The 22,396-nt window shown below is 43.2% G+C and overlaps 1 protein-coding gene across 2 annotated transcripts in view; it reads right to left on the reverse strand.

The window, feature by feature from the left end:
* Window positions 1–22,396, reverse strand: part of GABBR2 (gamma-aminobutyric acid type B receptor subunit 2) — a 608,047-nt gene that overhangs the window by 352,740 nt on the left and 232,911 nt on the right. For both annotated transcript variants that reach the window (XM_053243867.1, XM_053243869.1), the window contains one exon: window positions 12,142–12,243. In XM_053243867.1, coding sequence (XP_053099842.1) covers window positions 12,142–12,243 — 102 coding nt within the window. The remainder of the gene's footprint in view (window positions 1–12,141; window positions 12,244–22,396) is intronic.

Here is a 22,396-nt window from a genome sequence, read left to right on the forward strand (position 1 = left end):
TTGTAGCACTGCTTGGAAGAAAAAAGTAATATCTAGTGTATACAAATTTAATTACTATGGTCATTGGATATAGATATATTAAGGGACTGATTCCAACCATCTGTTACACATGGGGCTCCCATGCTAGTGAAAGGGATTATGCCCACTGCTGCATCCATACTCCAAATAAGCTCTGTGAGCTGTGCAGTGGCCCTGTCCCCATTAGTTTCATACAACCAAATTACTGCAGTAATGAGGTAGGGCAGTGTTTGTAGAGATAAGCAGGGCAGAGTTGTGTGGCTTTGCCTCATCAGCCAGGGATACAGTGCTAATCTAAGTACTGAGCATTAGTCTCTTTTTGTGCAACCGTAGCTAAAGCATAATAGGACAGAGCTGTTAAGCAGAGACAAATATTCATGCATGAATTTTAACATCCATCTTTCCTTTTGCAAGTTGGCCTAGATGCTGAAGATATCAGTGAGTAGATAGTATGTGTACAGATTTTCATTAAAAAATGGAAAAGTATCACTGCTACTCATGTACCACTAAAAGATGCATTAAGGAGCATAATCAATGGAGGTCATTTCATTTTCAAAATCAGAAGGACTCCAATAATCTTCCCCAGAAAAACCCACATGTCTCTGCTCGTATGTGAAACCATAATACAAATGAAGAGCATTCCTAAACATCTTTTAACATCACACAATAAATCATGATCAGCAGATGTTTCAACAAAGTTGTTTTTCTGGAAGCAAATTAGCAAAATACTCTTCTCCCTGAGCAAATCAACAATATTTGAATGTAATTATGTTATGGTCAAAGGGTTGAGAGGGGAAATCAACCAAATAGTAGCAATAGTCACGAGGTAAAAGCAAAAGCAATTATTTCCTAGGCAATAAGAATAGGATGAATGACAAGACAGGCAAATCTCACACAGCATTCAAGCAAGGGCACAAGTATGTATAAAGCACCATTCAAAGCCAGGACAAGAAAGATTTCCTAGATACTTCCCCTTGACTAAAGACAGAGTCAAGAAGAAAAACTGGGTGAACCTATTCTCTTCACAATGAAAACATTACGGGTAGGCCAACTCCAAAATAGTCCAAATTCAGACTATTTTAATACTGTATAAAATGTCTAGCCCACCCCACACCCATCACAATTTACTAGCTCTAGTTTTAAAATTTGAAATTTAAATCATTGCCCTCAAATTCACCATAAGAACAGCCCTGCTGGATCAGGCCCAAGCCTATCTAGTCCAGCATCCTGTTTCACACAGTGGCCCACCAGATGCCTCTGGGGAACCCAAAGGCAAGAGGCGAGGACATGTCCTCTCTCCTGCAGTTGCTCCCCTGCAACTGGCATTGAGAGGCAACATGACTCTGAGGCCTTCTGTATAGTTAGAACACCAGTCGAAGAACAAAGAGTAGTCAAATGACAGCTGATGTAGGCCTCTGATCCTCGAGGGAAATCAGACTAGCTTCCTGATTCTTCTTTATTTCTACTAGGTAAGGGTCTATCATGAACAAAATGCTGCAGGCATCCTTGATGGGAGTGAATGCAGACAGTTCTGGGGATAAGATAGTGGAGAGGGCCCTGGACACCTTGGGGCCCCCACCTCAGCCATGTCCTGAAGGTTCACTGCTGCCCTTATCTCCAGTTTGGAGGACTCCCTCAAGCACCAAACACATGGCAGTGGAGACATCCCCTCACTGTAGGAGCCGTTACCTGAAGAAAAGATTCCTGCCCCTTTCAGTCCTTGCAGCTCCTGGAAAGTTGGAGAGGGGCTTGTGAGAGGAGTTCTAGGCCAGAGCTACATAAGGCCTCAGTATGGGTTAACTGCTGCTGAAGCAACATCCTATTTATACACTGTGTTAACAATTATTTTATTATTGTAGAAGAGTCTTATGTTGAAAAGGCAGGATAGAAGAAAAATAAATAGCAGCAGTTAAATCAGGTCCCTCTTTATGCTATGAGAGGTATTTGGCAGCATTCCTGAATTTGATGGGTGACATCCAGACTCATGCTACAATAGTGCACCGCACAGAGATGCACATATACATAGCATCTGTTCCTGAAACACATATGGACTGAGGATGAGGTTTCACAGCAGGAAGCAACCCTGTTGCATCAGTGCAACACTAGTTTGGAACGCAAGCTCCCAGCTTAACAATACTAGCTAGCATGACATACTTGCACAAGTGTAACATGTTTGCACCAATGCAGCTTCATTTGGCTGTCAGACTATATCTCAAAAGCCTAGTTCTCACTACATGATAAACTTGTGTCTGGATTTTATAGTTTCAAACTGCAGGAGGGAGCTCAGATGACTAAATGCTTCTAAACACAAAAAAGTTATGCAAACAGGAAACTAGCATGTCAGGGAGAAAACAGTCTAGAACCTTCCTCCCTGATACGCTAGTCTACTGTGTGGAGAGAATTTTTTGTGAGGAGGAGCACTGAATCACAAGAGCCCCCATCGGCAGACTCTGATCCAGGTTTACTAACTCAAAGAGACTTGTATCTACCTTATTTGTAATAGTTTTATGATTGTTTTTAGGAACATAGGAAACTGCCATATACTGAGTCAGACCATTGGTCTATCTAGCTCAGTATTGTCTTCACAGACTGGCAGCGGCTCCTCCAAGGTTGCTGGCAGGAATCTCTCTCAGTCCTATCTTGGAGAAGCCAGGGAGGGAACTTGAAACCTTCTGCACTTCCCAGAGTGGCAGCTCCACTCCCTGAGGGGAATATCTTACAGTGCTCACACATCAAGTCTCTCATTCAGATGCAACCAGGGCAGACCCTGCTTAGCTATGGGGACGTCATGCTTGCTACCACAAGACCAGCTCTCCTCTCCAAACCTCTCTTTATGTCTTGTTAATATTTGGCCCTTTAAAAACCAGTTTTATTTTTTGTGGGCTTCCTTTACTACTGCTTCCAACATAGGCTTAAATCATGGTTAGCATTTTCCATATATGTGTGTGTGTGTGTATAAAATATGATATTTACAGCAATGATGATGATGATGATGATTGCTTTTAAATGTTTTAATATTTAAAAGCAAAATTAAAATGTTCCCCTTAATGAGTTACAAATCATACTTAATTACGCAGCAAGTTGCATTTAAACCAGTGGAACTTACTTTCAAGTAATGTTCCTTTCAAGTACCCCCCCAAAAAGATTCGGTACAAAATTCTTAAAATAGTTCCAAAAATGACTCAGGCATAGGGATGTGTTATTTAATATGGACACTCTTCAATGGGTCCCCCAACAACTGCAAAAATATTCACATACGTAATTAAGCAGTGTTGGTCTCACTTCTGGGGGCTTGTTTTGGCTTTTACAGGGTATAACTTTAAGATGAAAAATTATGCCAACATACAAAGCTAATTTCTGCAGAAACAACAGCAGACAAAAGCATTTAATGTGTATACCATGGGCAGTTTACATTGATAGTTGTATTTTACAGTGCCAAATTTAACCATCTACTCAAATAATATTTATCTGGGGAAATTAAAGAATCCAAGTTAATTTTCCAGAAACTGAAACAAAAACAAATTTCTTACTCTGAAGTGAACTATTTTAAAAAACTCAGTCCATATTCACACAAGGGAACTTTTATCTCTTCGAATTGTCCAGAAGTATACCACGCCTTATGCATTAATGTTTCATTTTGCTGAGAAGCCCAGAAAACAGAAAGACAACAAGATACCATTAAGAGGCTAGATCCATATTCCCTACTTTATATCTGCAGAAATGGATGAAGTATCAGTCAACTGGGAGTAGCTTCTGTAGCCTAGCAGGGATCCTTTATCTCCTGCTTCTTTTGGTCAGTCCTTAAGGGCTGATGTATTAAACATGAATATTATAATCCACCATTCAGCATCCAGAAATAGATACTATAAACAGAGTTAATGTTAGAGATGTGGGCAAGGTAAATGACAAAGTAAGAACTAAAAAGCTAGAAGTCTCACAGAGAGAAGGGAAAAAAAGATTTATATGATCTGAAGAGAAACCAGAGTATACAGGGGGGAAAAGTCTTAATGTGGCAGTAGGATAATAACCACTTTTGAACTTATCTTGCCCCATGTGTTGACATAACATCAAAAAGGTGACATGGATACATTCATTCCAGCATGTATACATAGGATAACAGGATACTAGTGCTTACCTTTACAAACAGAAACACTTTAGGGACTAAGGACTTAAGGAATGCACACTTCTAGCACATGTGTATTAGAGAGAATATGGGGGGGGGAGTTGTATACAAGTACAGCCATCCAAAGTGGGTGCAGATGTCCCTCCTCATCAGCGCATCAATTACGCCCCCTCCTGGACTGCTCATGGTTACAGTGATTGCTATAAGAGATAGCCATTGAAAGTTTATTGGCAGTCACTTCTATGATCGGCAGCCTGGGCCATACAGTTTCCCCCCCAAAAATGTCTTTATAGTGCTATTATGTCGCATCTATACTGGAAAGTCTAAAGGGTTTGGAAGGAACTTCTGTGAAGTCAAGAGTCACACCAGGGCAGGCAGCAAAAGTTGATTTCTTTCTAAAGACAACAATAAGTAGCAAGCAACCAAGAGAATCAATCAACCAACCAACCAAGCAAGCAACAAGAAATAATGGGCAAAAGGACAAAGGGAGCTGTTTAGGGCTAGGCTTTCCTAGGGTTTGAATTCTGGCTGGCTAGGGCTGTGTTTCTGACAAGGCAGTTTCAGTTTCAAATGTGCCTGAGAGCCAGGCGATGGGGATTAGCTTTAGGTGAGTTACACAGCTTGTGGGTAGGGCCACATTCCTGAGTTCCTCAGTTTGGAAGGAGCTTTTGTGAAGTCAAAAGGCACGCCAGGGGAGATTTGTTCACAGGAGTTTGCAAACAGATTTTGAAGGAATTTTGCAGGAGTTTAGCGGGAGTTCAGCGAAGAGGCACACAAGCAGTCTCCCTTAATCACAAAGGAGACATACAACACAAAGAGAAGGTGAACACTAACCCACTTCTATAATTTTCTTAGAGAACAGAGCTCAAAACCTTCGATTAGCTGACAACTGTACCATAACCTATATTCAAGTAAAGAAGCCCTAAATAGGGGTGAGTTAGATCTTCCTGTGCTGGATGGGGTTACACTCCCCCACAATGAGCAGGTGTGCAGCTTGGGAGTGCTCCTGGACCCAGGCCTCACCCTGGTATCTCCGGTGGAGGCCATGGGCAGGAATGCTTTTTATCAGCTTCGGCTGATTCGACAGCTGCGCCCATTCCTTGAAGAAGATGACCTCAAAACAGTGGTGTATCAGCTGGTAACCTCCCAGCTTGACTACTGCAATGCGCTCTACACGGGGCTGCCTTTGTACGTAGTCTGGAAACTTCAGTTAGTTCAGAATGCGGCAGCCAGATGGGTTTCTGGGGTAACCCAGAGAGACCATATTATGCCTATTTTGAAATAGTTACACTGGCTGCTGATATGTTTCCGGGCAAAATAGAAAGTGCTGGTTATTACCGTTAAAGCCCTGAATGGCTTAGGTCCAAGTTCTCTTAGATAGTGCCTTCTTCTACATGATCCCCGCACTTTAAGGTCATCTGAGCAGGTCCATCTCCAGTTACCACCGGTTCTTCTGGTGGCGACTCAGAGGCGGGCCTTCTCTGTAGCTGCTCCTGGGTTGTGGAATGCACTCTCGGCAGATATCCGTAATTTGAGACATTACTATCCTTTAGGAGAGCCCTTAAATCCGATCTGTTTGGCCTGGCCTTGCAGGGTTTTTAAATGATTGAAAAACTGTTTAAAACTGTTTTAAATTGCTGCCCTGATTTTCCAGGGTTTTTTTTTAGCTGTTTGAATTGTTTAATTGGTTTTATTCTGTTTTTATAGTTTGATTTTAACTGTTAACTTGTTTTAATTGTTTTTACCATGTTGTAAACCACCCTGAGCCATTTTGGAAGGGCGGTATATAAATCAATCAATCAATCAATCAAATAAATAAATATTCTAAATAACCAATCAAACCAATTGTGAAGGTTGAATGCCAGCAGGGGAGGGGCTGCTTCACAGTGTATTCCATTCCACAGAGTGTTGTGTGTATGACTATCTGCCTGAGGGGCAGAAGTCCTGGTGTGCACTCGGCACAAGGAGATCTTGGCTCTTAGGGAACAAAGCTTCCCTTGAAGCCAAGGTGGCTGACCTGGAGAAGCTCAGGGAGACAGAGAGGTGTGTGGATGAGACCCTCAGGGATGTGATGGAGGCATCTCACTTCCAGGCCTACAGCTCCTCTGCTGTCATGGAGAATCGAGGTCTCAGGGAAGGAGGACATCAGTCTGAGGAAGGTGGAAATATTCCCTTAGCAGAGACTCCTTCCTTGGGATGCTACCCTATCCACTTGAACAGAGGATACTCCTCCAGGGGATGGGGGCCTCCTAGTAGAGGGTGATTGATTGTTAGGGGAATAGAAAGGTGGGTTTGTGACCCACATGTAGATCACATGGTGATTTACCTGCCTGGTGTGAAGGTTCTGAACATCACACTGTGTCTAGATAGGCTGTTAGGCAGTGCTGGGAAGGAGTCAGCGGTCATGGTGCACATCGGCACCAACGATGTTCGGAAATCCAGTTGGGAGCTCCTGAAAGCCAATTTTAGGCTGCTAGGTAGCATACTGAAGTCCAGGACCCCTAGGGTAGCATTCTCTGAAGTGCAGCCTGTTCCATGTGCAGGACCAGCAAGACAGACATTGCTGAGGTGTCTCAACGCGTGGTTGAGACGGTAGTGCCGGGAGGAGGGTTTTACATGTGTTAGGCACTGGGATATATTTTGGGGCAAGCAAAGCCTATACAAAAGAGATGGGCTCCACTTGAACCAAGATGGAACCAGACTGTTGGTGCTTAAATTTTAAAACGTCACATAGCAGCTTTTAAAATGAGGCCTGGTGAACTGCCAACAGGAACTAGGTGGTACCTAGTTTGGCAAGGAACATCTCCTAAGGTGCAAGCTTGTAAACGTTTTGGATAAACCAGAAGGGGAGAGAGTAGAATCAGAAATAGATCAGAAGGAAACACATAAAAGTTGGCCAAAAAGGTCAAATGATAGTAAGGAACACATGACACGCCATATGAACATATGACACGCCAACAGGTAAGAGTCTTGGCATATAGATGTCTATATACCAATGGCAGAAGTTTCCAAGCGAAGATGGAAGATGTGGAGTGCTTGGTTACTAATGGAAAAATAGATATAGTGGGCATAACGGAAACCTGGCGGAATGGTGAGAACCAGTGGGATACTGTTATTTCTGGTATGAACTCTACAGAAGGGACAGGGAGGGGAGGCTTGGGGTTGTAGTAGTACTCTATATTAAGTAAGGGATAGAATCCAACTAAGTAGAAAACCTAGGAGGACCAGAGTCCTCCACAGAATAATTATGGGTGACAATACAAGGACTGAAAGGAAATGTGTTATTAGGGATGTGCTATCGCCCTCCAGTTCAAAGCACTGAGAGTAACCTGGAGTTGGAGAAACAAATCAGAGAGGCATCAAAGAGAGACAGAGTGGTAATAATGTGTGACTTCAATTACTCACACATTCAGGTAGCAAAAGAGAGGCCAAATTTTGAAACATGCTAAATGACTGTGTCTTAGAACAGTTAATTGGGGAACCAACCAGAGAGACGGCAACCTTGGACATAATCCTGAGTGGTGCCCAGGGCCTGGTGCAAGATGTCAGAGTTACAGAACCATTGGGGATCATTAGAAAAGGGATTGAAAATAAGAATGCGAGTATTATATTGCCCTTATACAAATCTATGGTGCGGCCACATCTGAAGTACTGTATAGAGTTCTGATCACTGTGAAGGATATTGTAGAACTGGAAAAGGCGCAGAAGAGGGCAAACAAGATTATCTGGGGCCTGGAGCATCTTCCTTATGAGGCAAGGCTACAGCATCTGGGGCTCTTTAGTTTGGAAAAGAGGAGATAGAGGTATACAAAATTATTTATGGAGTAGAGAAAGTGGACAGAGATAATTTTTCTCCCTCTCTCACAACACTAGAACTAAGGTCCATCCCATGAAACTGAAGGTTGGGAAATTTAGTACCAACAAAAGGAAGCACTTTTTCACACAGCACATAATTAATCTATGGAATTCTCTGCCATGGGATGTGATGATGGCCACTAGCTTGGGTGGCTTAAAAGGGGCTTAAACAAATTCAGGGAGGACAGGTCTGTCAATGGCTACTACTCTGGTGACTGTAGGCCATCTCCAGCCTCAGAGGAACAATGCCTTTAAATGCCATACCCTCACCTCTTGCCTGTGGGCTTCTCAGAAGCATCTGGTGGGCCACTGTGTGAAACAGGATGCTGGACCAAAATTCTGACAAGGACTTCGAGTTCCAGAAGGAAAAGGAGAGGCAGAGCAGTAATAATGGGTGACTTACCCAAACATAGACTGGGTAAATTCACAGTCAGGTAATGACCAAAGAGGTTAATTTTCTAGATATGCTGAATGACTGTGCCCTAGAACACTTGGTCTTGGAACCAGCCAGAGAGAAGGCGACCTTGGACTTAATTCTGAGTGGTACCCAGGACCTGGTGCAGAATGACAGTGTCATCGACCCTTTTGGGAACAATGACCACAGAGCGATCAAATTCAGCATACATGCGGGGAGAGAATCACCAAGGAAGTCTAACACAGACACTTTAAATTTCAGAAGAGGAAACTTCTCCAAAATGAGGAGTATGGTGAAAAGAAAGCTGAGAAGGAAAATCAGAAGAGTCACTTCGCTCCAGAATGCATGGAGTTTACTCAAAACTGCAATACTAGAAGCCCAGTTAGACTGTATACCCAAAAGGAGGAAAGGTACCACTAAGTCCAGGAGGATGCCAGCATGGCTAACAGGTAAAGTCAAGGAGGCCATAAAAGTGAAGAAGACTTCCTTCCGAAATTGGAAGGCTTGTCCAAATGAAGAGAACAAGAAGGAACATAAACTCTGGCAAAAGAAATGCAAGGTGACAATAAGGGAGGCAAAAAGAGAGTCTGAGAAACATTTGGCTAAAAGCATCTAGAAGAAAAACAAAAACTTCTTTAAATACAACAGATGCAGGAAACCTGCCAGGGAGGCGGTTGGACCAGTAGACAATGAGGGAGTGAAAGGGATTATTAGGGAGGATATGGAAGTTGCAGAGAAGCTAAATGAGTTCTTTGTGCTTGTCTTCATGGCAGAGGATACTGAGCATGTACCTGTTTCTGAACCAGGCTTTTCGGGGATGGAGGCTAAAGAACTGAGTCAGATAGAAGTGACAAGAGATGATGTTCTAAACTGCCTGAAAAAACTGAAAACTAGCAAATTGCCAGGGCCGGACAGCATCCATCCAAGAGTCTTCAAAGAACTCAAATGTGAAATTGCCGACCTCCTTGCTAAAATATATAACTTATCCCTACAATCAGATTCTTTTCCAGAGGACCTGAAAGTAGCAAATGTAACACCAATTTTCAAAAAGGGATCCAGGGGGCTATCCGGGAAATTACAAGCCGGTTAGCTTAACGTCCGTTCCAGGCAAATTGATGGAAAGAAGGGATGTGCGAAATGTTTCGGGTACTGAACAATCTGTACCTGAAACTGCCCATTTCAGGTAATTCATTGCCAAAACAAATCACACTCTTGCCCTCCCAAAATGTTTCAGAGCCGAAACGAATCATCCCTGTTTCGGCTCTGAATAATTTGTAGTTTCAGCCCTGTTTCAGCCCTATTTTGTGGCCAATAAAGTGCTTCTTCTTCCTCCTCCATTTTGAGTTCTGACATCTGCTTGAATTTCCCACCTTTTTGCCTCCCATTGACTTCAATGCAAAAAGGTCCGATCTGACGTCTACTTCAATTTTGGGTCTCAGGCCCAAAAGAGTGGGGTGGGGTGGTAGTGCCTAATGGGTGGAGGCTACCACCCAAATTGCAGAGGAATTGGGCAAAGGGCTGATTTTTGGTGAATTGTTGAAGTTTTAGTGTCTTTGGGGCAGATTTGGGGCATAAGGTGGGATCTGGGGCAGAAGAGTGGGGTGGGGTAGTAGTGCCTAATGGGTGGAGACTACCACCTAAATTGCAAAGGACTGTTTTAAGTGATTTTAGAAGTTTTCACGTCTTTAAGGTTTTTCTCCATAAGGAATAATGGAGGTTTCAGCAGCCCCATAACTCCACTCGGGGGGTGCTGGCATGGCCCAGAGTGAGTGGCGGTGTAGTGCACAGAGGGTGCCAGCCACCCCCATGGGTTCTAACCCATGGGGTACACGGTTCTATTGTTTCTGAGGTGTTCTGAGTGTGGATTCTCTAGTAGCAAAAGAGTGTAGATTCATGGTTTGTATTGAAAATCTCATTTGCTACCAGAGAATTTTCACTCAGAACACCTCAGAAACAACAGAAACCTGTACCCTCACTCTGGGCCATGCCAGCACCCCCCAAGTGGAGTTATGGGGCTGCTGGAACCTCCATTGTTCCTTATGGAAAAAATGGCCCTGGGACCCATTTTTTAATCTGAATAGATTCAGATTTGGATTAATTCTGATCCAAATTGAATCTGGGGTGATTTGGATGGGTCAGATTCGGACCCAAAAATGAAATGGGGGTGTTTCGATTTGGATCTGAATTGAAACACCGAAAATCCGAATTGCACACCCCTAATGGAAAGCATCTTCAAGGATAAATTTGTAAAGCACATAGAACAACAGGCCCTGCTGGGAGAAAATCAGCATGGCTTCTGCAAAGGTAAATCTTGCCTCACAAACCTTTGGGAGTTCTCTGAGAGTGTCAACAAGTGTGCAGATAATGGTGATCCACTTGAAATAGTATACCTGGAATTCCAAAAAGCTTTCGACAAAGTTCCTCATCAAAGACTCCTGAGAAAACTTAGCAGTCATGGGATAAGGGGACAAGTACATGTGTGGATTGCTAACTGGTTGAAAGACAGGAAACAGAGGGTAGGTTTAAATGGAGAGTTTTCACAATGGAGAGAAGTAAGAAGTGGGGTCCCCCAGGGATCTGTACTAGCACTGATGCTTTTTAATTTATTCATAAATGATTTGGATGTAGGGGTAAGCACTGAGGTGGCCAAATTTGCAGATGATACAATACTCTTTCGGGCAGTGAAATCCAAAACAGATTTTGAGGAGCTCCAAAAGGATCTCTCCAAACTGGGTGAGTTGGTGACAAAATGGCAAATGCAGTTCAGTGTTGGCTAGTGTAAAGTGATGCACATTGGGATGAAAAACCCCAACTTCAAGTTTATGTTGATGGGATCTGAGGTGTCGATGACTGAACAGGAGAGGGATCCTGGAGTAGTGGTGGACAGCTCGTTGAAAGTGTCAACTCAATGTGCAGCCGCTGTGAAAAAGGCCAAGTCCATACTAAGGATCATTAGGAAGGGGACTGAAAATAAAACTGCTAATCAGTGTTCACTCTAATTTTCTTCATCTGTGTGCGGAATGAGTTTTGTTCTGGGCGGGAGTATCAAGGCAGTGTGTGCATACATGCATTCAGAATGAGGCCTTCTGGATTCAACCTGAGCAGGATCTAAAATGAACTGAGCAGACATTTAAAAAGCTTGTGAGTGCAGACATGTCCGCACGCCTTAGAGGGAACACTGCTGCTAATATTATAATACCCTTATACAAATCTATGGTGCGGCCACAGCTGGAGTACTGTGTACAATTCTGGTCACCAGATCTAAAAAAGGACATTGTAGAACTGGAAAAGGTGCAGCTGCAGAAGAGGGTAACCAAGATTATCATGGGCCTAGAGCACCTTTCTTATGAAGCAAGGCTACAACACCTGGGGCTATTTAGTTTAGAAAAAAAGATGACTGCGGGGAGACATGTTAACAGCAGCAATTAGATTTCTACCAATCGCCAGTTCCTGGCATTCCTGGCACAAGTCGCTAGCTCCCCATCTTTCATGTAGTCTAAACCCACCAATGTTGGGTGGCCAAGCAGCACTTCCCTCTACCAGAAGACATCAGCAGGCAAGATTTGAAGTTGTGATTAATATAACCGCAAAAAATAAAGTCACCAAAAAGAAAGTCTTTATACTGAGAATTGCCAAAAATGTTATTTGCATTCCAGTCTTGTTTTTGTTGCATCTGACAGTTTCTCTACTCCCAATTTGCTTCTTAAACTACATACAGAATTATACCCACCTTGAGCTTTTTGACGCTTGTGCAGGGATCATTAGAGAAACTCTCTGTGTCTGAAATTTCAATATCTTCACCATACAGGACACCAGTCAGATCATTTCGTACCTGTTGCAGAATGGAAAAAAGCACAATAAATGTGTTGGTATCCGCCCCTGAAACCTTCACTGCCTACATAACCATAACAGGATGCAAACAAATGCAGAATAAGTCATTACTCAGTACATTATTCAGTACATTATTCAGTACTTGTTATCCATGATCTTGTGGATTGCAGTTTGGCTGGATCTAAAAGAGCCAGTTTCTTTATTCACAGTTTTTAAAAATAGGCAAGGTTCAACTGGGTGGCCAAAATTGACTTCCGATGTCATTTCCGGATGCCATTTTGCAACATGGAGTCATTTTGTGGCTCCCTTAAAAAAAAAAAAGTCCCTCAATTTTTTTGGCAAAAATTCACAAGAATTTGGAGGATTTGTGGGTTTGAGGAGGCCTTGCTGGAGAGCTGGAGTCCTGGAGAACAAGATACTATAAGTTATTCCCTTTATTTCTGCTTTTGGGGCCTTTTTTTAGTGTAAGGACCCTAACCCCCAATTCCCATAGGGTTAAACCTTCCTTTTTGGGAAATCATATTTGCTGGGGCATTAACATTAGATAAGGCAACTCATTTGTTGGGATGCACTAAGACTGTGATGAAATACAAGTACTTTCACCATTTCTTTAACAAATAATCAAATGCTTGGCTTTGGGATCAAAGGATAAAGCCCACTGTCAACCTTCTGTAAATCAACCAGACAGTAAAGATGTTATGAGTTTTGAAAGCAATGACAAGAAAATTGGAGAAGGAAGCATTTACAAAGAGCAGAAAAAGCAAAAAGCAGTTAGGACTTTGACAATCTGGGTAGAGAGGGGAAATAACTTATTTTGAAGCAAAGGGATAGGACAAGACAACACACTAGAGACTATACATTAATGTCTTATCCATTCTGTAGCTACTATTTGTTTATACTAGGAATATTGTAAATGAGACGGTCCCAGCTTAAGTGGGAGGACAGGAACTTTTCCCTCTGGCATGGCTGATTCAGATTTCAGCTGCATTGTACATTGTTTCTTAAAAAATAAATTAAAAAAAATCACTGTCTGCTTGGTTACCAAGCCTGGAATTCATGTAGAATTCAACTTCAGCATTTCTACTGTTCCAACACTGTGCCACTCAGTGCTATTCAGTTCTGGTCCCCAACTCATATTGGATCTGAAAACAACATTCGGCAAGCACCAACATCAGTGTGCAATGACAAATTCACTGTAGTTTCTACCACCTCTGACCCCACCTGACACAAATCTGATGAAAAAAGATTTCCAACACTGTTAGGAGTGGCTACCAGAAAGCCAACATAAAACATTTCCTTTAAAAAGATAGTGTATGTTGTACTCTCTTGAGGTATCATTGTTCAAAATAACAATTTTAGTCCACATGGACTAAAAGTGATTTGAACAGGTAAAGTGTGCTTTCCAGGTAAGTAGTGGTCAGAATCAGAACGAAAGTGTTAATAGACTGTGAGCCCTCTGGGGACAGGGTTCCTATTATGTGTGTATAGTATATAAATATTCATTCATTCATTCAATTTTTATACCGTCCTTCCAAAATTGGCTCAGGGCTGTTTACAAATAAAACAAAGACAGTTAAAATCAACCGACAATTAAAAATATAAAATACCATAAAACAATTAAACAATAAAACAGTTTAAAATCCTGAAAAACAGGTACATTAAAAATGCTTTATAACAATTAAAAAACCCTGGAAAGCCAGGCCAAACAGATAGGTCCTAAGGGCTCTCTTAAAAACCAATAAAGAGTTCAAATTATGGATTTCTGCAAGGAGTGCATTCCACAGTCCAGGTGCAGCTACAGAGAAGTAGTCGCCACCAGACGTACCAGTGGTAACTGGAGATGGACCTCCTCAGATGACCTTAACGTGCAGGGGATCATGCAGAAGAAGGCGCTCTCTAAGGTAACCTGGACCTAAACCATTCAGGGCTTTAAAGGTAATAACCAGCATTTTGTATTTTGCCTGGAAACATATCGGGAGCTAGTATAATTGTTTCAAAATAGGCATAATATGGTCTCTCCGAGTTGCCCCGGAGACCAGTCTGGCTGCCATGTTTTGAACTAACTGAAGTTTCCGATCTACATGCAAAGGCAGCCCCACATAGAGTGCATTGCAGTAGTCAAGCCAGAAGATTACCAGCTGGTGCACCACTGTTTTGAGGTCATCCTCTTAAAGGAATGGACTCAGATGTCGAATCAGCTGAAGCTGATAGAAAGCACTCCTCCCATGGCCTCCACCTGAGATACCAGGGTGAGGCCTGGGTCCAGGAGTACTCCCAAGCTGCGTACCTGCTCCTTCCGGGGGAGTGTAACCTGGATTCAGCACAGGAAGATCTAACTCATCCCTCAGATTCTGAGCCCCTACAATGAGCACCTCCGTCTTGCTTGGATTCTGCTTCAATTTGTTTTCCCTAATCCAGCCCATTACTGCCTGTAGGAAGGCATTTAGGGAATGAACACTATTTCCTGATGATGCAGATGAAAAGGAGAAGTAGATTTGGGTGTCATCAGCATACTGATAACACCCAGCACCAAATCTCCTGATGACCTCACCCAGCGGTTTCATGTAGATATTAAAAAGCACTGGTGACAGAATAGAGCCCTGAGGAACTCCATATAACAGCTCTCGTATTGAGAAGCAATTGTCACCAAGCTCCACCATCTGGAATCTACCCAAGAGACAGGAACAGAACAACTACAAAGCAGTGCCTCCTATTCCCAACTCCCCCAGGCGACCCAGAAGGATACCATGTTTGATGGTATTGAATGCCGCCGAGAGATCCAAGAGAATCGAGACTCAAGAGTCACACTCCCTCTGTCGGTTCCCTGGTAAAGGTCATCCATCAGGCCGAACAAGGCTGTCTCAACCCCATAACCCGTTCTAAAGCCAGTTTGAAATGGGTCTAGATAATCAGTTTCCTCCAAAACAGCCTGGAGCTGGTCGGCCACCACCCTCTCAATAACCTTGCCCAACCAAGGGAGATTGGAGTTTGGCCTATAACTCTCCATCGTTGAGGGATCCAGGGAAAACTTCTTAAGAAGACGTCTAATTATTGCCTCCGTCAAACATGGAGGCACCCTACCCTCCCTCAGCGATGTATTTATGATATTAACTAAGTCCCCTCCAACAATCTCCTTGCTAGATCGTAGCAGCCATGCCGGGCAAAGGTCCAGAGAACAAGTGGTAGACCGCACTGCCCCAAGCAGCTTGTCTACATCCTCAGGAGTCACAGATTGAAACTGATCCAACCTAACACTGCAAGAGGGATCGCTGGATACCTCCTTCATAGACCCCGCAGAAATAGTGGCATCCAAGTCGGCCTGAATACAGGAGATTTTGTCCGCAAAGAACCCACCAAAAGCATCACAGCAGAGCACCTCCTGGAACTGATTTGAAACAGAAGAAGCAGAAGTTTTACTCTTCACAACCCGGGATAGTTCTGCCGGACGTGAACCTGTGAACACGCTGACCAAAATCCCTTTTTTGCCACACACACTGCCACTGTGTAAGCCTTCAGGTGGGTCCTATGCTGCATCCTGTCAAATTTGAGCCGAGTTCTCCTCCACTTGCGTTCCAGTCGCCTACCAAGCCGCTTCAGTCCCCGCAACTCCTCAATATACCAGGGGGGCATTTTTGAAGCAGGACTGGAGGGACGCTTAGGAGCAATTGTGTCTATTGCCCTGGTGAGTTCCTTATTCCAGGTTCCCACCAGGGCATTGACATAATCATCAGCTACAACAACTTCAAAACCCTCCAAGGCCTTTTAGAAACCTACTGGATCCAGCAGCCTTTTGGGGCGGACCATCCTAATAGGTCCATCACCCCTGCAGGGGTGGATTGTGGCCATGATACCAACCTTGACCAGGTAGTGGTCCGTCCATGACAATGGGGTAACCACTGGATCCCCACTCACAGAACACCCCCCTGATCCGAACAGAAGACCAAATCGAGTGTGTGGCCGGCCACATGAGTTGGTTCAGATACTAATTGGGATAGTCCCATAGTTGTCATGGCCACTATGAACTCCTGAGCCACACCAGACAAGCCAGCCCCAAAGTGAATATTGAAGTCCCCCAGCATCAAAAGCCTGGGAGACTCCAACACCAACTCTGAGACCAGCTCCGTCAGCTCAGTTAGGGAGTCGGTTGGGCAGCGGGGTGAACGGTACACCAACAGAATCCCCAATCTATCCCTAGTTCTCAGCCTCAAAAATACACACTCAATGCACGTCAACCAGGGGCCCTGGTAAAGGAGATTGTTTTCTTGTGGACCACAGCCACTCCACCCCCCGCCCACTTCCCCATAGCTGTTCCACAACAGAATAACCTGGAGGAAGAAGCTGAGCCGACATTGGATTGCTCGCCCCCCGCAACCAGGTCTCAGTTATACATGCCAGGTCAGCTCCCTCATCCATGATCAAATCATGGACAATTTCGATCATATTCTGAACTGACCTGGCATTACAAAGGAGCAAGGTCGGGCTCTGTGGGTAGTTGGAACTGCTCCCCAAGGTCTGAGAGCTGACAGAGCAGTTGGAAATGGAAACAGTTACTAAATTACTCGTTTCCCTTCCCCTGTAACGGCCAGCTGCTCTGCCAGCGCCAATTCTTCTATTCCCCACCAGTACAGCAATAGCCGCCCCAGAGCTGCCGGATGCGCGCGCACACGCACACACACACCCCGCATCACCCCACTCAAGAGAGCCCAAACACATATCTGCAAACAGGCCTGGCACAACTCAGTACAATAAAAACAACCCTCTAGACCAGACCACCACTCACCACGACATACCCTCCCACCAGCCCTCAGTCCCACCCCAAAGGCTGCCCCCCTTTGATGGCCAGTCTCAGTGGCCACCTACAGGCCAGCCACGCTGCCAGCCATGCTCAGGTGTGCCCTCAGAGTTTTATATGCCTCTGAAGCCCAGCAACTCCTGCCACAAGAGGCTGCAGGGCTAACAGCAGGTGTTATATATCAGGCACTCTGAAAGCACAGCTGGAACTCTTCGGCTGGAACAAGCAAGCTGACAGGCAGCTCCTCGTCCGGGCAGAAAGGTGGGAATGCAGCCCAGCGGGAGCTAGATGTTAGAGTCCAGGCAAGCAGGGAGGGAGGGAGGGGCGAAAGTGAAGCCCTCTAACCTGCTCCCAACAAATAGTTGTTGATGTAGCAGCTGCAGCTCCCCCCCCCCAGCGATGGTGTGCTGCTGCAGATGGGCAGCACATGCAGCAAAGACAACCCCACTGCTGGAGCTCCCCTCCCCACAGCCTCCCCAGGCCACACACATGCCCAGCACAGCAGCCCCAGGAGTGGCTAGTCAGCAGGTGAAGGGAGGTAAGCGAGGTGGTCTCAGAGAGGTATGAGGCAGCCCTCAAGGCAGGAGGGCATGGGTTGTTTGGACCTGTGTGCCGTATTATCACTCTGCCCCTGTCCCCAACACGGGACAGTTCTAATGACAACACAACTCAGGAAAAAGGCAGCATGCTGACTGTAACTGAAAGCTCCCAAATGATCATCATGGAGGAGAATCACAGTTTAGTGATCCCTGGTGCCAATTCATCAAATTGATTCTCTTATCAACCATTTAGTTTCTCTCATAATCACAATTCTTTATTACTTATAGTGTACATTTGTAGACTATGAGTGCTTAAAAATTATTACTTTTGTTGACTATGCGTGCTTTAAAATTATTACTCCCCTGCTAACTGGACAAGGAGGCACCTTTTTAATGTGGTGATTCTCTTGACTGAGCAGGGGGAGAGTAACTGGCCCTATCCAACCCCAGCACAGTACCTCCAGTGACTGCTGCTGGTGTCTATCTTATGTTTCTTTTTAGATTGTGAGCCCTTTGGGGACAGGGAGCCATTTTATTTATTTATTATTTCTCTGTGTAAACCGCTTTGGAAACTTTTGTTGAAAAGCGGTATATAAATATTTGTTGTTGTTATCTTGTTTATTCTCACTGTTTATCCCAAGTGTTAGTCACAAAATTCCCAGTTGAACCAAAGTGAAGATTTTAACTTGGAGCACCTGCAGCCACACCAGCCTGAACAAGTCTGAACCCATCCAGTCTTGGAAGCTAAGTGGGCCCAGGTAGTATCTGGATTGAGAATCTTGAATGTGGCAGGCTTAATTAAAACAAACACAAAAATAAATTTGGATCACCTCTAAACCCAACCCTGCCACCATCCATTCGCAATTATTCACATTTACAGTGATTCACAATGTAACATAATATTATGACATGTATAAAGAATAGTAATAAAGGCTCACTTGTTGTTCATCTGCTAATGATTAGCCCACATTAGTACCAATCATGATTCCATAAGAAAGCTAAACAATTTCTCCAACAACTAACGCTTACATTGCTAGCTCAAGGCTAAAATCCACAACTGCAATACCATTTTTCCTTCAATGAAATATTACCAGAGGTTTTTTCATAGCAGACTAAAGCTGTATGTAAGTACTGCTAGCTAAATCCTTCATTGATGTATGTGTACACACACACACACACGGAGGAAGGAAAACATAATCCCACCAGATGTTGATCATCAGAGCTTTGTAATGAATGAGAACTGGAGAGAGCAGATGGCTCATACAATCAGAATTTTGCTGGGTTCTCCTCCATTAATGATTCCTATGTAAGGCACATTTTGTTTTTGTTTTGAAGACAAAAAGTTGTTCTACCAGATTTTTTAGTTACGTATACCAAGAAAAACATCAAGAAGTAAACATTAAGACAACCATACTTTTTAATAAAATGCTGCAATGCATACACAATCAAGGGGAAGGGATTATAGTTTCGGGGATTAATAAAAGAGAAGTATGTCAGCAAAAAGACTGTTTTAAATCTAACATTGTAGGAAGCAAATTTGTATTTTCATGATAATGACTTTATTTAGTTACAGAGCACAATAAAGGTCTAGTACTGTACTACAAGCACTGGCTGTAGAGTTGGGATATAAGAGCAGAAATGCTGGATCAAATTTTTATTTTGTTACAACCAGAAACGGGCATTGACGTCAACAAGGTTGCAAAGAAGTAACTAGAGACACAGGATGGCACAGGACACAGAGACATAGGGGAGCCCAAGATGTACAGAACAAGAAATAACGCTGTGTTGTTTTTTTAAGGCAGTGAAAGCAAATTACATAAAAGGAAGAGAAGCACATAAACAGGAGATAAATGAGGATTATTTTTAAAAGAAAGAAAAACTAAAAAAGATAAAGCAAAGTACTTGTTAACATGCAGTTTAGTTATTACATCAATGCTGCACAGGTTACAGAAGTGGGGGAGATTTTGGAAGAAGTGCTCCAGTCATGTACAATGAAGTACACAGAAACTAAATTGACATTATAAATTAAAAAATACCTCAGTCCATCAGTATTGATGCTGCACAACACTAGATACATAAGTTCTAAGGATCCAAGTACAAGGATCAGTGATGAGCTTAGTATTTTGCTTTTTATCTGACAGTAAATGTCTCTGAAGTTTTATTTGATAACATCTTTGAAGTTATTTAAAGAACAACCTGTAAACTAGACAGACATGCAAGGACACAGCATTAAAATAATTTTAAATAGTAGGCCAGACATTTTTTAATCTAATCACGTCCCTACTTAAATCATAGGGCACATGATCATTTGCCTACAGCCAAGCTTCAAAATTAATTGTCACTTGCTCTATTCCACACCCAAAATATTTAATAGTGGGCAATCTTGAACCTCCAATAATGAGGTAGGAAAATGAACAAACTGATTAGGGTAAACTGGTATCCACAGAAGGCTTACTTAATTTAAATCTTTTCTTTCACAAGTTCAAGATGCATTTGGAGACTTCGGGGAATTTCTATCAAGGTGGCAATTAGACTGAAATCTCCTTGGTTTCACTGTTGTAAGGGTGTTCCTACCACAGCAGAGGCCTAGTAGGGGAAGTGCAAATTATTGCTATAATTTTAAGAGTCTTGGTCGATAAGTACAAGATTAGTGGTGGAATAGCAACTAGAAAGTCAATTTAAATATAGGAGACAGGAGTTCAAATGATAATGCCTGCTTCCACATGACCCCATCACCCACTGAGGTTATCTGGAGAGGTCCACTGGCAATTGCCGCTGGCTGGTCTGGCAACAGCTTAGGGGTGACCACAAGAAGGTCTGACGTGAGCTTTGGAACGTCCTTCCTGCCAAGCTACAAGAGTTGGAATCTTTGGCCTTCTTTAAGAAGGCCTTGAAAACTCATTTATTCTGTCAGGCTTTTAGTTAATGTTCAATAGTTGTTAATTGGTTTAATTTAGTTTTAATTGTTTTGATTGTTTTTAAATGTATTTATCTTTTTGTAAGCCACCTTGAGATATAGAGTACTAAATAAGTGGTATATAAAAATGAATAAATATTCAGGCATGAGGCTTACAGAGTGTTGGGCTCACCTTTGCTGAAGGTTTTCAAACAGAGGTTGGACCACCATCTGTCAGTAATGTCAGCCCTAGTCACCTCACAGATGGATTACTGTAACACGCTCTATGTGGGACTGCCCTTGAAGAATATTCAGAAACTGCAGCTAGTGCAAAATGTGGCAGCTAAGATTTTATCCGGAGCCGCATGTTGGGATCATATTACGCCCATTCTGAAAGAGCTGCACGGGCTACCAATTTGTTTCTGCATCCAATTCAAGGAGCTGATTTTGACCTTTAAATTCCTTAATTCTTTGGGCCCTGGATATCTGAAGGACTGCCTGCTCCCAGGGTTTCTGCCTGCTTGACAAGATCATGGGAGGGGGCTCTGCTCCGTGTGCCAATGGTGAGAGAGGCACGGCTTTTGAGCACATGGTGCAGGGCCTTCTCATTCATTGCCCCCAGGCTCTGGGATGCACTCCCAGCTGGCATCAGTTTCTCAGGCTCCATCACAGTTTTGGAAAACAAGTAAAGACATGTATCTTCATCCAGGCTTTTATATGAGAGTACAGTTTTTACTGCTGCTGCTGCTGCTTTGTGTTTTGTGTGTTACTGGTTTATATAGGTGTTTAAATAGAGATCTTATATTTAATATCTGTACTTTTAAATTTTTAATTGTGCATTGCTTTATGTTGTAAACCACTTTGAGATTATTTTAATTAAAAGCAGTACAGAAACGAGCAATAATAAATAATAATGCAGTAGCAGATTCCTGGGGCTAGACTAGAAGACTTCCAAGGTCCCTTCCTTTGATTCCCTGTGAAGGACTGAGATTAAGTTCTCCATTTTGTGTTCTATTATGGTTATGCTGTACATTTTAAAATGGCAGCCTAAGGTCAAAAGGTTAGCTCAGGACACCAATTTCAACCTGAGGGGAAAAGGTACGCCAGGAAACAGAATGCAAAATCTGCCCTCCTGATTGGTTAATTTAGAGGTGGAAGTAGTATGAAAGGCAGAGTTGAAATGGGTCAGAGTGAAAGAGTGACTGAAAGAAGAAAGCCAAAGGAAGAAAGATCATAAGTATTGCAGGAAGAAGGTGGCTGCTGAAGGTCTCAAGAACTTGTAAGACCGGATGCATAAGGGACAGTTTAGAAAGGATAGCTGGGTGTGTTTACCCTACTTTATTTTATAATCTTTTGCTCATATGGTTTTTTTATATTCAGAAAATAGGAATATAAATTGGATTGTTTTGTTTTTCTAAGTAAACTTTGTTCAGATTTCTTGTGTTCTCTGAGCCACACACACACACACTGCTTACTTGCCATCCTACTTTACACCTGAGTTGTTGTTGTTGTTGGAGACCAAGAGATACTGTAGACTGTTTGGTGGAGGCAGCCAGGGACTAAAGACTTCCACTTGGTGACATTGGTGGCAGAGGTAAAGTCCAAAAGGCAGAAGCAACAAAACGCTGGTTTGCTTGCCTTTCCACCTAATTCACAGGACTGATTACTATCAGACATATTTAAAAGGCTGCTGTTTCAGCATCATGGAGAGACCTCTAACTGACAGATTAGGATTCACCTGAGGCAGTAGGTGTATGGAATGGTGGCAGAGCAGGACCAAATTGGGAGCAGAGGTCCTTGCAATGCAACCCTTATGAAGAAGTGTCAGCATCATTGCATTGCCATCTTCAGCAGACCACCAAAGAGAAGATCTGACAGGGTGAATATGTTGATTTATTTTCATTGCTATTTTGGGACCCTGAATCAA

Source organism: Hemicordylus capensis, chromosome 4 (genome assembly GCF_027244095.1).
Source record: "Hemicordylus capensis ecotype Gifberg chromosome 4, rHemCap1.1.pri, whole genome shotgun sequence".
NCBI classification, from domain to species: domain Eukaryota; kingdom Metazoa; phylum Chordata; class Lepidosauria; order Squamata; family Cordylidae; genus Hemicordylus; species Hemicordylus capensis.